This window comes from Macrotis lagotis, chromosome 3 (genome assembly GCF_037893015.1).
Source record: "Macrotis lagotis isolate mMagLag1 chromosome 3, bilby.v1.9.chrom.fasta, whole genome shotgun sequence".
Lineage (NCBI taxonomy): Eukaryota > Metazoa > Chordata > Mammalia > Peramelemorphia > Peramelidae > Macrotis > Macrotis lagotis.
In genome coordinates, this window is record NC_133660.1 from 278,704,580 (window position 1) to 278,727,754 (window position 23,175).

A 23,175-nucleotide genomic window follows, 5' to 3' on the forward strand; every position below is an offset into this window, starting at 1 on the left:
GGGATCCAGCTCCAGGTCTTTTTTTCCAGTTTTATAAAGAGAGAGGGATACTCCTCAAGTAAGCACAGGATTCCTAATAGCTAAAACTTCAGACTCCTAAAGCCTGAGAACAAGAGAACCATCTGTCCAAATTCATGACAGTCAAATGATGCTGATCTTGAATCTTTACTAGAGATACTCAGAACTCTCCATGGGAAGCATTACCTGTCGATGGAGAGAGTCCTTGGTAGCAATTTCATTTTCAAGTTTATCATTGAGGTCGTGCACAGATGTAGCTTCACGTTGGGCGGCGAGGTAGCGTTTTTCAAGAGTTGTAATCCTCTCTTCCATGTCCTCCTTTTGGGCCATGGCCTACATGAGAACAGGTATATTGGTGAGGGAGGGGAAAGAAGCAGATGCTTAGGCACACAGAGAAGAGTTATTTCCAAAAAGTACATTGTGATATCTAATCATTTCAAAATTTTATAGAGAAACCTTTCAAAAATACAGGGTTTTTTTTTTCAGTTTTGTGGAACAATGGGATTAAAAGATTTGCCTAAAGACACAGTAACAAGGGTCAGAGGCCATATTTGAACTAAAGTTCTCCTGACTCCAGGTCAGGTGCTATATCTACTTACTGTGTCACCTATCCACCCTGCAAAATACATTCTTAATAGAAAAAAATGTTCTCCTAACTGTAACTATACATACCACTAGCAGTGTTCCTGAGACAGATGAGTATTATAGATGTGTCAAAGTTTACTTTGTCTCAAAGACTCTTTTTAAAAAAGAACTGAATAAAATAAATGAAACACAGAATTATAAAGATAAGATTCTAAGTCTAAGACCTCTGAAAAAGTGGAAAACCTCAGAGGCAATGAATAGTTGCCTTAAAGGGGTAGATTTTAGTTTTCAACAACAACCAAAAAACCCTCCTACAAACAGGAGCAATTCATTAGAAGAGAACACTGCTTCTGGCTGACTTGAGGTTTCAAAGCAAAGAAGACAGGGGGTCACTCGTCTAATGCCACAGAAGGGTTCAAACTGGAGTTGAGGTCCCTTTGAATTCAGATTCCATAATTCTACTCTAATCATTTATGGAGATCCTATGAGCACTTATAGATACTTGTACAGAGGGATATAAGGATTGAAACAAGACTTGAGGCTCTGCCCTTCCCAAAGGGAAGAATCGCATCTCAGAGAAGAGGGGCTTCTCACTTTCATCAGGAGGATGGCAGCCCAAGAAAACAATCTCAGAGTGTCCGGGCATTTCAGATGGGGAGATGGTAATGTCTTGTTCATAGCTCAAGGAGACACTAGAATTACAACCAGGTTAATGTGACATGACACTGGGCTGTGGGCCCCCAAAGAAAAGCCAACCTCAATCCTTTATCTCAACTACTAATGGAATGCTTCACAATTGGCCAACTTCTGTTTATGAGTGCTTCTGCTAGAAGACATAAGAAAGTCTTTATACACAGACACACATAGATAGATGATAAGACATACATTATTGACTAAAATCACAAGAAGCTTACATCACTGAGCCTCCCAAAGACATTGGGAAAGAAGCAGCCTGTCACACCCAGTTTACAAATAAGGAAACTGAGGGTGGTAAGTACTTAAGGGACTTGTCAGGGAGACACATTTGTTCATGTGGATTTAAATGCAGGTCTCCCCATTCCATCTCTAGAATTCTTTCTGCTAAACCGTTCCTAAGTTCTAGGCATGGATGCTTCTTTTAATTGACCTAATTGTCTTGTTTGCCAGTGCAGGTGAGTGGAGAGATGGCAGAACCAGCCTCCAGCCTGTGGCTGCCATAACTGTGCTGAGAGGGCAGCAATGGTAACCACAGATGTGCGTCCACACTCTTGGTTCCCAAGCACTGGAGGATGGACACATTCCATAGGCCCATTGTTAGGTTAACCACAAATATTCTATGCCAGGTATCCTTGACCTGACCCCATTCTCCAGCTAATCATTAATTAACAAGACTCCTTTATTACAAATGGAGGAGAGAATGTCAGACTCCTAGGAGACTGTCAATAATGTTACCTCCTTTAACTCACTCAACAGGTAATGTTGACACTGCTGTACAGAATAGCTACCACAACTGAAGTCAAGAACTTAAGAGTAAAACTGTTGGAAAGGAAATCTGAATGTGGAAGGTTGGACAAATTGGACAACATGAGGTTTATGAAGAGTAACAGCTTTCTGGTCCCCCCCCCTAAAATTGTTAATTTTTTATTTTACCAGCTGCATGCCAAAGATAATTTTCAAATTCAATTCAGTTTCAAAATCAGTTTTTCGTAAAGCTGAAGTTTCACTCTCATTTCCCTCCTCCTCCCCCTGATGGAGAGTAAACTAATAGATAATACACATGTCTAACTATATTAAACATGTTTCCATATTAATCATCTTGTGAAAGAATTACAACAAAAAGAAAAAAACATAAGCATAAAACAATTTGGTCTACATCCAGACTCCATAGTTCTTCAGCTGGATGTGGATGGTATTTTCCATCACAAGACCTTTAGAAAAAGTGTTTCATCACATTCATATACCATAGTTTAATCAGTCACCCCCCTCAGTTTCCAATTCTTTGCCACTACTAAAAGAGTGGCTATAAATATTTTTCTACGTGTGGATTTTTTACTTCTTGTGATCTCTTTGGGATATAGATCTAGTAGTGGTAGTGATGGATCAAAGATTATACAAAGTTTTATATACCTTTGGACATACTTCCAAATTGCCCTTCAGAAATAATGAATCAGTTCACAACTTGACCAACAATGCTTAAGTTACCCAATTTTCTCACATGCTCTTCCTTTTCATTTTTTGTCACATCAGTCAATCTGATAGGTATGAGGTGGTACCTCAATTGTTTTATTTTCTTTTTTCTTGCAAGGCAACAGGGTTTTGCCCAAGGCCACATAGCTAGGTAATTATTAAGTGTCTGAGGCTGGATTTGAACTCAGGTACTTCTGACTCCAGAGCCAATGCTCTATCCACTGCACCACCTAGCTGCCCCTACCTCAATTGTTTTAATTTGCATTTCTCTACTCAGTACTGATTTGGAGTATTTTTTCATGACTCTTTAATTTCTTCACCTGAGAACTTCCTGTTCATATCTTTTGACCATTTACCAACAGGAAAATGACTTGTATTCTTATCAATTTAATTCAGTACTCTATATATTTTAGAAATTAGTCCTTTACAAAAAACACTAGCTGTGAAAATTGATTCACAGCTTACTGCATTCTTTTTCATCTTGGATACACTGGTTTTATTTGTGAAAAAATTATAATGTTCTTTAGCTCTTCTTTGGTCATAAACTGCTTCTCTTTCCATGGCAGATAAACTAATTCGTGCTCCTCTAACTGGTTTATGCTATCACCTTTTATGTCCAAATCATGTACCTATTTCGACCTAAATTTGGTATAGGATATGCAATGTTGGTTGATGCCAATTTTCTTAGTGGTTTGTTAAGGAGTGAGTCCTTGGATTTATCAACAGTAGATACTATAGTCATATAATAATGTTTCTATTGCACCTAATCTGGTCCATAGATCTATCACTCTGTTTCTTAGCCAGTACCAAACATTTTTGATGACTGCTATTTGCATGAATTTTGTTACTATTTTTCCTAGCTCTGTAAAATAATTTTGTTATTTTTGTTGGCATGGCACAGAATAAGTAATTTAATTTAGGAAGCATTGTTATTTTTATATTAGCTCACCCTATCCATGAACAACTGACATTTGTCCAATTATTTAGAGCTGATTTTATCTGACTGTTAAGTGTTTTGTAATAGTTTTCATATAGTTTCTGAGTTTGTCTTGGCAGGTAGACTCCCAAGTATTTTATGTTATGTTGCTGGACTTAGAGGGTAATATATAAAATGCTGGTGTTTTATGTGAATTTATTTTATATCCTGAAACTTTGTTAAAGTTCCCAATTGTTTCAAGTAGTTTTTTAGTTGATTTTCTAGGATTATCTAAGTATATAATCATATTCTCTGCAAAGAGTCAAAGTTCCCATTTCTATTATAATATTGAAGAATAGTGGTGCTAATGGGAATCCTTGTTTCATCCCTGTTCTTATTGGGAATGCTTCTAGTTTATCATCATTACACAAAATGCTTGCTGATGGTTTAGACACAGTTTATCTATCTCCATTTATTCCTATGTTCTGCTGTTTTTAATCAGAGTGGGTGCTGTATTTTGTCTATAAAGTTTTTCCAACAATCAATCTTGCATTCCTGGTATAAATTCTATATTATAGTGAATGAATCTAGTGATAACTTGCTTAAATTGCTTTGCTAAAATTTATGCATCAATATTCTTTATGGTAATTGGTCTGTATTTTTTTCCCCCTAGTTTAGGTATTCAGCACCATATTGTTGTCATAACGTTGTTCTTCACCTATATTTTCAAATATTTTTCATACTGAAATGAACTATTTTAGGCAGAATTTGTGTGCATCCATGTGGCCCTGCAGATTTTTTTTCTTAAAGAATTCATTGATGACTTGATCAATTTTGTTTTCAGAAATGGGTTATTTAAATATTTAATTTCCTTTTCTGCTAATCTGGGCAATTAATAATTTTGTAAATATTCATCCATTTCAGAGATTGTCAAATTTACTGACTCTGAATTATTACTTTACTTTCCTCCTCATTGGTGATGAATTCACCCTTTTTGTTTATGTAATTGGTAATCTGGTTTGCGTCTTTCTTTTCTTTAATGAAATTAATCAAAGGTTTATCTATTTTATTGATTTTTTCATAAAACAAATTCTTATTTTTATTAATTCAAGTTTTTTACTTTCAGTTTTGTCAATCTCTTCATTTCAGAATTTCTAGTTTAGCACTTAACTGGGGATTTATTTATTTATTTGTTTGTTTGTTTGTTTGTTTTGTTTTTGCAGAGCAAATGGGGTTAAGTGGCTTGCCCAAGGCCACACAACTAGGTAATTATTAAGTGTCTGAGACCAGATTTGAACCCAGGTACTCCTGACTCCAAGGCCGGTGCTTTATCCACTACGCCACCTAGCCGCCCCTTAACTGGGGATTTTTAATTTTTTTCTAGATTTTTTTAGGTATTCAATTCATTGGTCTCCTCTTTCTCTATTTTATTCATATATATGCATTTAGAGATATAAAAATTTCCCCTAATCACTGCTATTTTGGTATGTTGTCTCATTGTCATTGTCTTGTACTACATTATTAATTATTTCTCTGATTTATCGCTTGATTCACTCATTCTTTAAAATTAGGTAATTTAGTGTCCAATTGATTGTGTCTTAGGTTTCCATGACCTTTTATTACATGTGATTTTTAACTGCATCATGATCTGAAAATGTTTTCCCACTCCATCCAGTCTGGTCATCATCCCACTGAGTTCCCCATCTTCCAGTTTCTCCTCCTTCCCTCATCCCTCTTTCTCTTCCTTATCAGATTCCTTCTCCTCCAAAGCAAAGGCTCACGACTCACTTCTCGGGCATCTCGTTGCAATTTGGTGTTCATTTCTTCCGACTTGATGAGATCTTTCCGGGCAGTGTCTAGGTCTTCCTCTAGTTCAGTCACTCGGCTGGAGAGAGCTGCCAGGCGCTCCTTCATCTGGCTTTGTTCCTTCGACTGTTTATCTATAATTTCTTGAAGTTCTAACACTTTTGATAAGTCTTCTTCATGACTTAATGACCCATCAGAAGATCTCTGTCAAAACAAAAATGAAATTTTTTGGTACCCTATCCAGAGAAATAGCCAAAGGAATATTTAAATAGATTAAAAATCATTCATTTGGGCAACTGGGGGCTTAAAACATAATTTTTGGAATAAAAGAAGCCTTCCCATGAATTACAAATTAACTTCATAGACTCAAAGACTTACCTTTCCATTAGTGCTTGGTGTGTTTTCCTGTTCATGATTTACATCCAGAATCCCATCTGCTAATATTTTTTTCTGATTGTTCTGCTCCTTCAAAAGCATTAACTAAAAAATCAAGCATAACAATGCCAATTATAATTCATCATCTCAGTAAAAAGACCTAAAAAAACAAAGTCTACCTTTAAAGTCATCAGAAACTGTCATTGCTCTTTGGTATCACAAATATGTTCAAGAAACAATAGATCGGGGCAATTCGGAAAACAAGCAGCACTATTTCTCCAAAGAAAAACATACTTTTGAAACTGTTAAAATAGGCTCCATCTTCTACTGAGAAAACAAAGAGTAGTAGGAGGGATGATTTCCTAGAAATAGGAGGGAGGGGGGATACACTGGGATGAGGGTTAGATGGTAATGTAAAAACAATTGATATTCATCAAGACAGAGAAGGTTTTGTTTGTTCAGAGCTTATGATCTGGTTTCCCCACTGAGTTGAGAGCTTACGCCTGTGGCTGCTGCCACATTCACTCACCTCTTTGTGGGTAGCACCTAATTCTTCCTCCAGTAAACTACACCTTTCCAGTGCTACTCGTAATCGTTCTCTCACCTGTAAAAGAAAGTACAAAACAAAATGATTGCCAATGTTTCTACCTCCTAGATTGAGGTTCACCTGGGTCCCTAATCTATGAACAAATTTCCAGACTACAAAAAAAATCCATTGTATTCTTTTTTTTATATTTAAAAAGCTGGTTGAAAACAGCCACCATAGAATCTGAAAGAATACTATGTTCACAGTGACTTTAATACTTATGTTTTTTTCCTTCCTATCTGATGGTTTTCTTTCTTTTCCCTTAGACCTAATTCCTCTTATACAAACTGACTAATATGTAAATATGTTAAACAGAAAAGGCCATGTTCAACTTGTATCAGACCAATCACTCCCAAGGGGAAGAAAAATGTCTAACTTAGAAATCTGCAAATAGATGGAAGCTGAAAAGTTACCAAAGCATGTAATTAAAAAAACTAAAATATCAAAAAAACCCAACAAAAATCTGGTTCAGAGAAGGGATCTGTTAGTTTTATGAGACTACCCCAGGGGTCTATAATACAAAAAAAGGTGAAAAAACACTTACAGGACTAGAACTCTTATCAATCCTAATACTGACATGCTGCTACAGTTGTGAAAGTGAAATGATTTTCACTTTATTTCACTCTCAGTAAAGTTGAGTTTGCTATGAAGAATTCTAAACCCCAAAAAACCACTTATACCTAACCTGTTCTTGTATATAAAAATCACTGGGTTCTGACTATAAGTCAGAGATTATTTTCAACATACAGAAACCTAAGGCCAAGAATGCAAAGTTAGAAAATTCAATAAGCCAGGAGTGTCCCCTAGAATGAATTCATGCAAGATCCTGAATGGGTCTCAGGTTGTAGTTCTGGGTAAGGGTGGCAGTGGTGTGAGGGGCAGGAGCTGGTTGAGAAACCTTTTCATCCAGCGCTTTATGATGCTCGAACAGTGACTTGAGGGCCTTGAGCACTTCCACCTCGCTGGACACCCCTGCTGGAGACTGGGCTTGTCTCTTCACAACCGTCATTCTGAGAGATCGCTCGTGTCTGGAGACAAGGCATTCCAAATGCTCCAACAACAGCTGAAAAAGACCAGAACCAAATCAGAATCAAACTTCGTTGTAGATTCTTTTCTAGAGAAAAATCTCAGCACCTCATGAGGCACATGTAGGATGGCTGATGATTGGACAACAGACTCAGTTGGTGCTAAAAAAGGGTGAGGTCCTAGGAATCTTCCCCATTCAAACAAATTTACAGCATTTTAATACAGCCTTTTAAGTCAAAAATATCAAAATTCAATGGATAATCCAACTGCTCAGTCCAAGGCACAAACAAGCCCTGACCCTGAGAAAACTACATCTACCTATTGAAAGAGAAATCATTCCAACAACTATGTACATACAAGACAGAAAGGAGGTGACAGGTTGGGTGGAGCCAACCCTTCATTTAGTCAAATATTCAATCATCATGTGAAAAAAAACCCAATCTTTACAAGTAAAGGACACGTGCTCCTGCTCCACTGCCAGGAGGGGGACGCACTCGTCCGCCCTGCACTCTCCTATGGAGTCCAATCATCTCTCTCTCTGTCCATTTGACACACTCTAGGTGCCCAAGTAGCCGCAACTTACTAACCCGAGTATTGTTTCTCTCTGCTTTCAGCTCAGCAATTTCTTCTTCTCTTTCAAGAAGTTGTTCCCTGCAGACATTGAGTTCCTTCGTCAGAGCCGCAAACTCCTGGAAAAGGACAAACGGGAGGACACTGCTTAAGAAAAGGAAGCTGGGGTGGCTAGGTGGTGCAGTGGATAGAGCACCAGCCCTGGAGTCAGGAGGACCTGAGTACAAAGCACGAGAATTAAATGGCTCTAATTTCTAAAAATGTCTAATTTCCCAGTTTTCTTGACAAAGGTTTGGTGCTGGCTCTACTCTTATGCTTATCAGACATGATTAAAGTACTATTTTGACTCTTAGATGAAACACATAAGGGGAAAAGTATAAAACAATATTCACAAAGTATTTTGGCAAGAAGAGTTTGAATTAGGAAGAAAAACATTAGGAGAGTGTTAAAAAACTTCCTGGTGTAGAATTAACTGGTCAATAGAAAGGAGAAGATTGATGAAGTGAAACTACATGAAAATGAAGAGAAAAAGGGTTACTACAGGTCAGACACTTTCCTATACAAGCCCAGGACAGCTTGGCTGCTGGGGGAATGAGATATTCAACCAGATGTTTGTGGTCTAGAATACTTAGAAATCATAACGCTGCTGAAACAGTTGGGATGGGGAAATCCAAGAGAGACAGCTATAGTTCCTTTCGTGTGACAAGATCACCAGATTATGACTCAGGAGGGTAAGAAAAGCCAGAGACTTAAATTCCTAGGTTGCTGAGGTTACTACAGAAAGTTCACCAGTTACCTCAAAAGGATGACAAGTTAGGTTCCTTAACAAGGTAAAGAAGGTGAGTCAAACAAAGAAAAGTCAATTATTTACAAGCTGGGTAAAGACAGGAAAGAAAGGGAAACAGCCACTAGAAGGTGGCTGGGATTAGATCTTCACAGATCCAGTTGCATGGAGCTGGAACCACATGGGACCAGCATGGAGAACCAAAGGGAAAAGAAGACAGTCTGCTGCCCAGTTGAGTCATATAGGAAAAAGAGGAGAGCCAGAGGGACAGAATCTCTTTAAATACACTTGGAGTGGAGACTACATACTCTTCATACTCCATGGGCAGTGCTTAATTAACACCTGGTATCAGGTGTTCTACTGCCCCCAAGGGTAAGTGTACAGTGACCAAGGTCAGTCATGTGCCCAACTACTGTTAAGATCACCGGGGTTTAGGATTAAAGACAGGGAAATATAGGGGATACTTGTTGCCAGGTTTAATGCTAAATGAGGTTTGCAATAGCCAATCCAGAAGGCAAAACACTTTAACAGTATAGAAAAACATTACAAGATTTGTTTCCAATACAAAAATATTACAATCCTTCTGTGGCCAAAAGTGCCCCTGCTACTAACTCAACTTTGACTACTATTCTTTTTTTTTAGATTTTTTTTTTTTGCAAGGCGATGGGGTTAAGCAGCTTGCCCAAGGCCATACAGCTAGGTAATTATTAAGTGTCTCAGATCTGACTTGAACTCAGGTATTCCTGACTAGAAGGCCGGTGCTCTAGCCACTGCGCCACCTAGATGCCCCTTGACTACTATTCTTAAGAAACTAAAGCAATTGATTTAAAAATCAATGACTGGAATGCCAGATGTTCCAAATTCTTGATACATTTATATTAAATATATAATATCTAAATATTTTTTAAAAGATTCTGGAGAAATGGGCTCTCCTTCTGGGTCTACCCCTACCCATACTGTGGCCTTGGTTACATCACACCCCTTTGGGCCTCAATTTCATAACTGCAATTCTAAATGAAACGCAAACAAATAATAAACAAGAGGTTGCTTTTAATGTACCGTGCATCCTTACTAAAAATCCTATGTCTATGGCATGTAGAATCACAGGAATCTATGATTGGAAAGAAGTTGACTGATCTAGAACTAAAAGAAAATGAAGAGTACAGATCAAGAACCAGGATGCAAGGGGGAGCCTGCTGTTGCCAACAGAAAAATAGTTGAAGATATATCAGGTTTTTTTTAGAGAATTAGCAGTACTGAGGCCAAAAAAAAAATAAAAGGGGAGGGGGAGGGGCAGCTAGGTGGGGCAGTGGATAGAGCACTGGCACTGGAGTCAGGAGTACCTGGGTTCAAATCCAGTCTCAGACACTTAATAATTACCTAGTTGTGTGGCCATGGGCAAACCACTTAACCCCGCTTGCCTTGGAAAAACCTAAAAAAAAGGAGGGGGAGGGGGGATGTTTCCAATGAAAAATTTTAAAACATGCACAGAAAACAGCTCAGAAGAATAGTCAAGAAGGGATTTTTTTCAGCAATGTGTGGAATTTATTGAATACTTTAAAAAAAACTTCCAGAGATATGAAAGGGTGATTACATTTCATGTACAATCCTGGCTTTGTGTTCTGCTTCTTTTATGATGTTTAAGTTCAAAACTAAAAACAAAGGAAATAAAGACAAAGTCGATGCTCTCCCTTCACACCCACCCCACACAGATCTCAAGGATGCCAGCTCTGTCCAAATCTTGCCCATCTCCCAGGGGCCCAGTGTCCCTTTCTCTAAGTAAATGAACAGGATGAGAATTTTTCTGATATTACAGCAAGTGACCAGAACATCTTTTCCAGTCATAATGGTCATGGAACATTGCATACATCATCACATAGATAAGTTTTGCTAAATGTTTTTTCTTCTCCCTAAGTTCTTTAAAAAAAAATTCTTTTGTTAAAAGGAATGGCTTCCTTGGAGAGAAGGGTATAGTGAGTAGGAATTTTAAATGATATAAAAAAGAAAAATTTATCTTAAAAAAAAAATCTCTTAAAAGGTCTTCATTTCAGGGGCAGCTAGGTGCCGTAGTGGATAAAGTACCAGCCTTGCAGTCAGGAGTACCTGGGTTCAAATCCCATCTCAGACACTTAATTACCTAGCTGTGTGGCCTTGGGCAAGCCACTTAACCCCATTTGCCTTGCAAAAACCTAAAAAGGTCTTAGTTTCAGTGAGGAATTGGTTATCATGAAGAGCTTTGCAAATTTACCAAAAGCAATCTCAGTCCACTTTGCTCACCTGCTATAATTCTGAGCCTGGCTCTTATCACTTAAGTTGTTTTATAATAAGCCATTTTACATTTAAGCAACTACTTATTTTAGTCCTTATTCTATACAGTAACAAAGTGATGGAATTGCTGCATAGATTATCAAGGTACTTTGCCCAAAGAGTCTAGTTAAACATGACAAAGTAGGAGGCATTACATTTCTTTGTAGGATCTCAGAACCTGATAAAATGTTTCCAGTTTACAGTCTTGCAGAGAAATGGGTTTGGGGGGGGGGGGGGGGGCACAGTGTGAAGCACCCAGAGTGGTTGAGACAAGGCAGAACAGCAGCTGAAGGGAGTAGGAGTACTTACTTCCAAAATTCAAAAGATCCAAGATTTTATCCATGTGGGGTCCTCCTACCAGGGCTGGGGGGAGCTTGTTCATACTGAATAGATGGGATTCAAGATTTCCCTCCCTTGAGTTTGTCTGGGATCATTCTAGAAACTTCCCAAGTCTGCTCACAGCTGAACATCACAGACCTCAGGGAGGCAGGATTCTTTCCATAGCAAGAGAATACACATTCTCTTAGGTGAGATCCCCCAACAGTGTCTTTGTATAGAGTTCTTGCACAAAAATTGTCATAAGCTATGTTATAAAATTCAATTTTAAGTCTGGCACCTTGATTACAATGAACTGAGGTGGAGTAAAAGGAACAGAACCAAGAAAACATGGTACACATTAACTATAACACTGTGAGTTGATCAACTCTGATGGATGAAGCTCCTTCAGGAGTTCAGAGATTAAGGAAACCCTGGGAGATCTGTTATGGAGAATGTGCATCATCCATATTCAATGGAAAACAAAACAAAATACAGAATAAGAATGTATGTTATGTTCCCTTTTTAAAAAAATTTTGTTTTTCCTTCCTCTCTCATGATTATTTCTTTTCCCTTAGTCCTAATTCCTCTTACACAAAATTATGAATATATATAAATGTGCTAAACATCAATGTACATGTACAACTTATCAGACTGTTCACCGCTAAGGGGAAGGGGAAAGGAAGGGAGGCCGATAGAAAATTGTGTAACTTATAAATTTACAATGCATGAGAGCTGGAAAAACTAATTAAAGAAATGGACAAAAAAAGTCTGGCATTTTGGAAATTTAAGTTAGCAAAGTGATAGGACAATCTTATTCAAACCTGGGCAGTTTCCCCCCCCCCCCCCACAAAAGCTGATTTTTAGTATTACAGGTAAATGAATATCCAATGATGCAGGGGAAGATGAAGAGAATCTGAATGTAACAAAGAATTTGGGTGGAGATGGAAATTGACTCTTGAGTAGAGAATGGTGATTGTAAGAAAAATCAGGGTAATCTTGGGTGGGACCCTCCCCATTCTCCTTGGGCTTCACCCTCTACCTAATTCTGGGTCAAGTTTAGGGGAAGGGAGTTCACCTTTTGCCCTCTGGATGAGAGGCAAGACAGAAAAACCTGAGCTGGACTCAGTTCAGGGCCATAGTCTTTTCTGACCATGACCCAGCCAAGGCTGCTTGGCTGTTCTTTTCTCTCTCTCTAGCCCTTCCTATGTCTTGTAACCTTTTAAATAAATGTTTTATTTCCACCCATGCTTTCCCAGTCAGAATGATTCCTCATAGGCAGAATCGAACCCAAGTAGCCACTGGCTACACAAGCATCTAAAACTTTAAGTGATATTTTGTTAAGTGCTTAAAGAAACTACATAGATTACTTTGATAAGAGGCACCATTTCTTTCTGGGGGAAGCAAAGCAAGCCAGATAAGCAGATATATATATTAATAATTACCTTTCTACCCTCTCAAATGCCTAATATTTCAATAGATTTTTCATGCCCCTTTCAATCTTTCTATCTGATTTACATCTCATAGGTCTTGGATGAATGCATCAGAGTTAAAAAGGAAATAAGCCCACCAAGGCACAGGTAGAACAAAGGTACTGAATACAGCAATTCTCCAGTATTCTAAGAAATTAAGACCTCGGTTCCAGACCTGTTTCTGAAATACAATCCAAATGTAGCCCTGTACAATTTACTTTGTCTCGGTATTCTTGTCATGTTGCCAACATGTATGGCTGAAGCCAGATTACCTTCTATTTCTGTGTCTCATTTTCTAAATGCCTGCTGCTTTTAAATGCTTAGCAAGCTTATGGAATATTTCTCAGAACAACAACACAAAAAACTGTCAAAAGAATGTCCTAGGATAAATGACTTTAACTCTGGGGAAAATAAAACAGACTTCATACAAGAAATGAATAGTAAGACAACAAACAAAACAGGGAAATTCGGAGAAATGTTAAACTGGGCCATTCCAGAGGCTAATTCCCAAAGCTGTGTCTCTGTGGGATGTGGCTCAATGACTACAGGAAAGGAAGACCTTGAAAATTTTTTATTTGCCCATCTGTAAATAAGGGTCCCAATATTTTTCCGTCTCCTCTTAGCCCAACTATTGGCGTTTGACCTTAACCAGACATAAAATCTGCAAGCCAGCAACACATACAATGTAACAAAATGAAGTTGCTTTTGTCATAAATATCAGAAGTAATTCAAAGTACAAATTATTTCATCCAACAGAATGGTTACAATAATAAAAATCATTTCGAGAAGCAATGAAATCTTATTTCAAAATGTAATTCAAGTTTTATTTCAGGAAAAAAATATCCACAAGCTTGACAATTTCTAATTCTTGATTTCTTGGCAGAAACATTTAATCATGGGTCCTCATTAAAAACGGTGGCAGTAGCATTTTTCATCAAGCCGTGTGAAATAGATACAAAAACAACAAGTTTCCAAACTTATTAGATCTTTTCCATTTCCAGGTCACTCAACACTGCCTGGGGGCCAGATTCCTAACTATTCTGGATCTAAGAGAAAACAGTGATTATGTATTTGAAAAGTATTTGGAAGAAAACTATTTTCTCCCTTATTATTCTTGCATCACCAAAAAAGGCTTCCTTGTGTCTACTTTGTTCCTGGCTCCCAGTTTTCAAACCAGGCTTTCTCATGATAATGCCTTGGATACCCAGGTTCTAAGACATTCTCAAACTGGAACATACCACTGGACTGCAATTAGAAGGAGGAAGGAAAGAAGAAGGAAACAAACACCACTAAAGGAAAATGGGGGGCACTCACACCACAACAGATAAGTGATGAGTAACTCTGAAGGAGTAAAAAATACTCCCCCAAGTAACTGTATGATGTAAAAAGGGGGCTGGGCAAACAGAGAGCTCCACAGTCTCCTCAAAATGTAAAGAAAGCATAAGGAAAGCCTCCAGGATGGATATCAGGCAATCCCTGGGATGGATTTTGAGAAGGAGGGAATGTGGGACACAGGATTCCCAAATTGATCAAATCCTAAGTCCATGAAAGATCCTAATGAAACAGAGAGAATTCAATAGGCATCTGGCAATGCAGAATTAAATTAGGGTACCATTGGAATGAAAATTCTCAGCAAAGTTTACAAATGAAAAAGGGCAGACCTAACCCTTGTAATTCTAATTGCTGGCAAGTTTCTCCAAGTGGGAGATGCTACAGGAAGCTGGAATCCACAATGGCAAAGGAGAAAAGAAGTCTACAAACTCAACTTCTCCAGGCCACAGTGATTTACTGAAGGATGTTCTTTACAACCAACTAGAGTTGGGGATGGAATGCCTCAGATGTCCAAGCCTGTATTCACAGGGTGGGGTGGAGGAGAAGGGACAGCTCCTCAGGCTGCCTGATCCAAAGGTGTGGCTGCTCCAGAGATGCTTCCCAGCTTTCTCCTTATGCCCAAGACCCAGCTCCAACAGATATTAAAGGGGTTCTCTTCTTTACAAAGGTTCCCAAAGTTGGTGGGAGAACATGGTAGTATCTGCTTCCTCTACTTCAAGATCTATACATTGGAGTCATTGAATGCACAGTTTCCAATTGGAATGCTTCTTAAATTCTGTTAGATGGATGAGTTAACAATGGAATATGATGACAGAGATTACATTACCTGTGGGCCCATACAGACACTTATCTATAAAGATATTATTTAGGGGAAAAGGGAAAGAATAAGAAACAATTCAGACTTGAATGACAGAAACTAATCCATCTGGGTATCAAGTTTTCCAAGCATTTTTGCTTCTAAGAGAATGGCTGCAGTTTGGGGTTTTTAAGGGAGGAGGAGAAAAATGACTGTTACCTGCAAGAAGCAACTCAAAGGAACCCAACCCAGATGTTCACTAGGACTACCTGTGTCGGACCTGTAGTAGAATGTTGTGAGCTTGAGTCTGATCAGCCACAAATGGACACTGTCACCTGTCTCTAACATAGTGACATCATTTGGGGCTTCTTTGATTAACGGACTAGAACCTACCAACCATATGGCCAAATCCATGTGCTGCCTGGATTTTGGACTCCTGGAGTTAAAGTTTTTTTTTTTTCACATTTAAGTTCAAAACTATTTTAAAATGAATATTTATAGCAGCCCTGTTTGTGGTGGCAAAGAATTGGAAATCAAATAAATGTCCTTCAACTGGGGAATGACTTAGCAAACTGTGGCATATGTATGTCATGGAACACTATTGTTCTATTAGAAACCAGGAGGGACATAATTTCAGGGAAGCCTGGAGGGATTTGCATGAACTGATGCTGAGTGAGATGAGCAGAAACAGAAAAATACTATATACCCTAACAGCAACATGGGGGTGATGATCAACCTTGAAGGACTCGCTCATTCCATCAGTGCAACAATCAGGAACAATTTTGAGCTGTCTGCAAAGAAGAGTGCCATCTGTATCCAGATAAGGAGATATGGAGTTTGAACAAAGTTCAAGGACTATTCCCTTTAATTTAGAAAAAAACATATCTTATTGTCTTATCTTGTTACCTCTTAGACTTCTTGTTTCTTCCTTAAGGATATGATTTCTCTCTCATCACACCCAATTTGGATCAAGGTACAACATGGAAACAAAGTAAAGACTGACAGAGGGCTTTCTGTGGGGGGGAGGGAAGTAAGATTGGGGGAAAAATTATAAAACTTAATATCTTTAATAAAAATAAATTTAAAAAAACTTTTTAAAATGCACCCCCCCAAAAAAGAAAAAACATTTTTAGCTTAGTTCAAGAGAGGTACAAAAATAGGTGGCCCAGGCCCACAGGTCAATCTGCTGACCTCTGGTATAGGAGAGGTGAATTAGATCCACTATGCAATAATCCTCACAAGAAAAGAAAATGGAAATGCTATTCCCTTCCTTCTTGGCCTGAGCAGCCCCACTTCCACAGATACTATCCTGGACTAATCCAAAGGAAAGTTGAGAATAAGAAAAGAATGAAATTCTTAATACAGCAATGTAAAAATGCATGCATATAAATGTTTTTCTAGCAAGCAAAATTTATTTACATCCCTTAAAGTGAGGAAAAAGAATGCTTGCAGTGGGCTAAGAATCAAACATAGTATGAGCCAGGGTCACCAAAGCCATCACAACAGCCCCTCTCAAAAGAAGGAATGCCTGGTTGTGGTTGGTCCTTCAAGGTGGATTCAAGCCAGATTGGGAGAGAAACCACCACAAAGTGCTAAGGAGACCAGCCAGGTCTGCATAAACTCAGGGATTACAAAGGAAATCTTTCCTGCTCACGAGGACAGGGAAGCTAAATGTAGAAATATACAAAGAACAAATTTAAAGAGAATAAATGCACATAAATACTAGAGAGTCAAAGCTAAAGTAGCTTGGGAAGGAAAGCACTGTCAACTATAGGGGACAGGAAAGGCTTTGTGTAGGAAGTGATCATTGAGCTCCTTCTTAAAGGGAAAGGGGATCTATTAGGAGGAAAGAGGGACTGAATTCTAGCCAAAGAGGGGCAAGTGCTAAGTCTCAGAAGAAATGGAAGGTCTTGAGTGCAGAACAGAGAGATCACTTTGATCAGATTGCAACACTTGCGAATTAACAGTGGGTGGGAGAGGAAGGGGAGAGAATGGTGATAAAGGAAAATTCTTTTTGGCATCAATGGAAGCACTTGGGCCAGAGATGTTAATTGGGAGGTTCTTGCAATAATCCAGGGACAAATGATGAGGGTCAGAGTTAAGGCAATGCTTCTGGAAAGAAGATAAAGATCAGGTACCTCAGATGTCCAAGTGGCAAGATTTGGCTACAATATATGTAGGGTAAGGAAGAGATTGAGGAGTCAAGGACAACAGGAATATGCAAGAATAATGCTAACTTTGATAGAGGCAAAATGAATGCAATTTTAAACATGAAGACATAACTATATAACAAATTAATAAATCAAAATCCACAATTTACAAAGGAATGAGTAAGTCAATGCTGAATTAATGTCCTTTGGAAGAAATGGAGCATCCTCCTCAGTAGCTCCCAAAGGGTTAGTCCAGGTACCAAGGGTCTTGGCAGGCTGTGTAAAGGCATGTATGCAAGCACAGTGGCTAAGGAAAGCAGTGCCATGAGCATCAGTCTCCCCAGGTGGTAAAGGCCCCATTACTAGTAGGCTCATCACTTAATGAAGTTCTCTGTAACTCAAGAGTCTGTCCTGAGTTGTCCCCTTCTCTTCTGCAGCAATGGTAGCAGGAAAGAAGACAAGTGGGGAGGATGGGGGGCGGGTGGGGGGGGGAGCAATGTCAAGAATTTCACAGCTTTTAAACAAATCTATAAATGCTAATTAACAGAGCTGTTGGCTAATTACCAATGTGAGATCCTTCCCAGACACCAAAGGGGCACAAGGCTTAAGGAGCCAAGTCCTAATAATATTGTGACCTTTCTGCAGCCTGACTCTGTGGCCACTCCTCTTCTGCCTTGGTCCTCTCTTTTCTCTAGGTTTTCAGAACACCCCCCCCTCCCCCCACCTGGTTTTCCTCCTCCCTCTCTGATCACTGCATTTCTGTCTTCTTTGTTACAGTCTTGCATAGATAGATCTAACCACTGGTGTCCCTCAAGGTTCTGTCCAAGGCCCTGGTCTCCTCTCCCTCTATGTCACTCAGCAGCTCCCATGGATCTTATCTCCATCTATGCTGATGATGCTCAGATCTACCTTTCCTGTTTGGACAGCCTTACACCCCCTCCAATCTCCATTGCTGTTAGGAGCGGCAAGTCTTTGTCTCATCTTTCATAGAGTTAGGACAACCATTCCCAATCACCCAGAGGTCATTACCTTCTTCCCAGTTCTTTCTCTCCCCAAAATTTGAATGATATTAATAGCCACCACGAAGGGCTAACATTTATACAACACTTCCTACAATATAGCCAAGCACTGGGCTACAGACTTTATAATTATGATCTCATGTGATCCTCACAATACCCCTGGAAGGTAAGTTCTATTATCTTCATTTGACAGATGAGGAAACTGAGGCAAAACAGATTAGGTAACTGACTTGCCATGGAATTCCACTAGGAAGTGTCTGCAGCCAGAGTTTAAGTTCGGTGAGAGTAGGGAATTTGTGTTCACTTGTACTGCTGCAGCAGTAAGGCACAATGGACAGCCCAAAGTAAGAATTCCTTCTATTTACTAAAAAGAATGAACAGAAGGGCAAACAAATTTACTCTGACAAAATTGAGCCAGGTCATGTAGAAGGCACTAATGGATAAAACTGGAAAGAGGACAACAGGCAGTCAAAAAGATGGAAAAGATCTGTAAAGGTAATTCTTTTTGCCAGCAATATTAGAACCATCACACTAAGTTAATAATTTCACAAGCGTTTAGTTAACAAAAACTATGCTAAGTACTAAGGATACAAAAGGAGGCTAGATGGGGCAGTGGTTGGAGTGCTGGCTCTGGGGTCAAGAAGACTCCCCTTCCTGTGTTCACATCAGACTCTCACTAGCTGTGTCACTTCTCCCTGTATGCCTCAGTTTCCTACTCTGTTGTTAAATGAGCTGGGGATGGAAATGATAAATCACTCCAGGTTCTCTGCCAAGAAAACCCCAAATATCATCATGGACAGCCCAACTGTCATCACAGAGAGTCAGACATGATGGAACAACAACAAGTAAACAAAAAAGGCAAAAATACGGTATCTGTCCTCAAGGAATTCATGCTAATGAAAGAAACAGAAGAAATAAAGCAAGCAAATGGGAGGTAATGTGGAGAATGAAGGGAATAGAGAAAGACACAGAGATTCCAAAAAGACCTCCAGCAAATAGGATTCAGCTGGAGTCTGAAAGGAATCCAAAGTATTGAGGAGCATGGTAGTGGCAGTGAAAATGCACAGGAGTGGTGTTTATTTTTTTTCTCCTAAGTGAGGAATGTCCCTCATAACTTACAGTATTATAATCGAGGTTCCTGACCTTGGGTTTGTGAAAACAAAATCTTTTGAAAATTCTATTTCAGTATAATATTTCCTTTATAATCCAACATGATTTATTTTATGCATTTAAAAATACTGGTCTAAGAAGACCAAAAAGAATACTAGTCTAAGAAGATCACAAAAAAGGTTAGGAACTCTTGTGAGAGTTTCCTAAGAGAGCTCTTAGAGATCAAGTGACTTGTCCAAGGTCACAGAGCTAAGTCTAGGTCATTGCTTAGCTCTCTATCCACTAGCTATACAGTCAATCATATATCTTACTATAAATTAATAAGCTGGTGAAAGACTTAGCTATTCTAATCAATACAATGATCCAAGACAACTGCAAAAAGATTCATGAAGAAAAAAATGCTATCCACCTCCTGAAAGAGAACACATGAACTGAGTGCAAAATGAAGTATAATTTTCTCCTTTTACTTTCTGGCTTTTTTCAAAAAATGTGGTTAAAATGAAAATGCTTTATACAATTTCACATGTAAAACTGATATCATATTGCCTGCCTTCTCAGTTAGAAGGGAAAGAGAATTTGGAACTCAAAATGTATAAAGAGAATACTAAAAATAAATAAAACAGGGCAGCATCGAGGTGGTGCAGTCAATAGAGCACTGGTCCTGGAGTCAGGAGGAGTTGAATTCAAATCTGGCCTCACACACTTAATTACCTAGCTGTGTGGCCTTGGGCAAGTCACTTAACCCCACTGCCTAGCAAAAACAAAATCAAAAAAATCAATAAAATATTTAGAAAATGAATTGATAAGTGGGCATTCTGGTTTATCAAGTCATCGGCTGATAACTATGGTCATCGGAAACCATTCTTCAAACTGAAATATTTCCATGGCAATTTTAAAAACTAAATATCTGAAACTGGTGAAGAGCAGATCTTAAAATGATAGTGACTGGTGGCAGCAATCCCCATTCTGATGATAAAATCTTGTTTACCTTAAGTTTTTACTTAAGACAAAAGTATTCAAAGTCCAATACAACTACACAGAAGTCAGAAGTGTCAAAGATACTAAAACAAAGTGGAAACAAAAGACATTATAGTACTGTTGGATCCCTATTCTCATACATTCTTTGTCATATAACCAGCCTAATTACCCTAGCAATTAATTTGCTCTCTTCTTCACAGCAAAGGAATCAAGGCTGAGCAGATGCCATACTACCCTAAAGAGCAAATACAATTATTTATGTCTGTGGCTAATGAAGAAATTTTAAAAAGTGAATTTTTTTCTTGATTTTTTTACTTGATTGTAAGTGAGCCCTGAAGATCTGTGGTTTCAGGCAATCTCAGAGTATATCAAGCTACTGTGACTGTTAATAATAAACAATTTTCCAGACACAGCATGGCTGTGCTATCTGTAGAAAGCCCAAACAAGCAATTGCAGCTCTGAGTAGAGACAAATGAGGAGGAAGAACAAGGAGCATATAGACACCCAAAGCCCCTTTACCAGTTCAGAGGCTTGTCTCAGGCCCATCCTTGACAGTGGAGAAAGTGAGGCAGTCCTCAATCCTATGTGCTAGGAACTCAGGTCAAGAGAAGAGCAGTCTCAAGGAGTGGCGGCAAGACTGGATCTGATTCAAGATTTGGGCTCATTTATAAAGAGAAACTGGAATTCTAGGACCTGAATACATCAAGGGTCAGCGACTTCTGAACCAGAGGTCAACGGCTAAGCATCTACCCCAGAAAGGCCGAGGACAAAACGCTGCCTCTCACACACATTTGTGTAAAAAAATAAAAATAAAGATCTGGCCACAAAGTTGAGGTTCTCCAAGTGAGGCCTAATTCAACTAAATGTGCTGCCTTCCTTACTACACTAGAAACACTGCTAAGGAGGATGAACATGTGGGAAGATTTCTAGGAATTGATGCAAGATGAGATAGAAAAAACTGGAAAGCAAGATCTAGTGACTATAAATGCAACAAAAAAATTAAAATGAACACTGAGAAATTCGAATGACCAAATTTATCACAGAGACACTGTAGATCAAGTCATTGTTTTTGCCAATGTGGTTCCCCTTTTTTTTATGCTTTACTGCAAAATCTAGTCAGCACTCCTTTATTAGGTATCTTCTCCATGCCAAACCATACAAAAAAAAAAAAAAAGGCAAAAGCACTGCCCAAGCTCCCAAGGAACTCCCTTTACATCAAGGGCAACAATGTGAAGAGAACAGGCCCCACCCAAGGGCAGCCTTCTTTGAGGGAGAGAAGGCACCAGTCTCTCTGGTCAGGCAGGACTGGAGCTGTGTTGGGAGGGAGAAGCATTTATTGTATGATCAGAGGCCAGAGTGACCCTGGAAACAAGGGTAAAGAACAAGCAGCAGTCCAGGATCACAGAACCAAAAAGTCCAAGAAGCAGAAGACTCAAAGTGCAGGGGGGTCTTTATATGCCAAACAACAGAGGATTTCTGTATTTGTTCTGGAGGCCACAGAGAGAACTGGAGTTTCTAGAGCAGGAAGGAGTGACCCCATATTGGATGGCTGAAAAGAGGACGGAAGACTGAAGCCAGGCAGAGCCCCAACTTTGGCTACTACAACAGTCCAGGGAGGGAGTAGAAGAGTGGGAGCATCAGAGAGATGCTACAAAGGCAGGGGAAATCTGCTCCAGAAGATGGAATGTAGCGGGTCTGCCTAGGCCATCATAATCATAAGAGAGGAGAAACCAGTATGGCAAGATATGGAGGGGGGAGAAGAGGGAAGTCTCAGCAAATGCCCTCCATTTTTATAAAGCATGAAGCACTGTCCTCAGGTGAGGGACCAGGGAGAGGAATAGAGACTGCCTTGATCAGAGAAGATCCACAGATTCTGTTACATAATCTGTAGAGGATCCAATCAGCAAAACTGTATGATTCTTTCCTGCATGTGATGAGGAGTGAAGGCAGAGAATGATGGGAGCAATCCAAGGTTGGGGTCAGCAACAGGACAAGCTGGAAGGGATCCAAACATTCACCTGAAATAATTTACTGCCCAGACAGGAAAGGAGGGGTTCAACCAGGAGAGAGATGCAAGCATGGGATGAAACGAAGAACAAGGCAAGGTTAGGGACTAAAGGCAGAAGAAAAGCTGAGATGCTAAAATATGATCAAATAAGGAATTCATGAAACATGGAGATATAACCTTAGTGGCTGAGGCTGAATGGAATATGAAAATGGGGGAAATAAGTGAAGGAAGAATTAGAAAAGAAGTCTGAGATTGGAGGGACACCAGATGAGTCAGGCACTGAAATGAGGAAAGATGGAGAAGATCTGTGAGTTGGTGGATGAAAGATTTAAGAATGTTAAATGGGGGGGGGGGGGGGGAGCCAACTAGGTGGCCCTAGAGTCAGGAGGACCTATGTTCAAATCCAGACTCAGACACTTAATAATTACCTAGCTATGTGACCTCGGGCAAGTCACTTAACTCCACTGCCTTGCAAAAAAACCAAAAATTAAAAAAAGTATGTTAAATGGGTTATCAATTTGGATGTAAAAGAACTTTAAAGACAGAGATTGATGAATGGTGATGGCAGAACTTCTGGAAGTGGCAAAAGGAAGGCTGCCCAGTCAGCTGAGGGGCTCATTCTAGGGAGCAAGTTAGAATCAACTACTGAGCACCTACAGGCACCAAGCATTGAGGACCCAAAGGTAAAACCAGTTCTGCTCTGAAGGAGCTCTAACAGTCTAATGGGGTGGGGGAGGGGCAGGAGGTTGGACAAGAAAACAATTATGGACTAAGAAGCTATTACATAGGAAAAGGCTAGACTGATCCACAGAGGGAAGGCAGCAGAATTCAGAGGCACAAACAAAGGAGGGAGAGG

The 23,175-nt window shown here is 39.3% G+C and overlaps 1 protein-coding gene across 6 annotated transcripts in view; it reads right to left on the minus strand.

Moving 5' to 3' along the window:
- PPFIA1 (PTPRF interacting protein alpha 1) overlaps positions 1-23,175 on the minus strand; it is a 94,370-nt gene that overhangs the window by 46,293 nt on the left and 24,902 nt on the right. For all 6 annotated transcript variants that reach the window (XM_074230858.1, XM_074230861.1, XM_074230859.1 and 3 more), the window contains exons 3-8: positions 8,066-8,167; positions 7,351-7,515; positions 6,396-6,470; positions 5,870-5,971; positions 5,474-5,695; positions 205-351 (exon numbers count right to left, since the gene is read on the minus strand). In XM_074230858.1, coding sequence (XP_074086959.1) covers positions 205-351; positions 5,474-5,695; positions 5,870-5,971; positions 6,396-6,470; positions 7,351-7,515; positions 8,066-8,167 — 813 coding nt within the window. The remainder of the gene's footprint in view (positions 1-204; positions 352-5,473; positions 5,696-5,869; positions 5,972-6,395; positions 6,471-7,350; positions 7,516-8,065; positions 8,168-23,175) is intronic.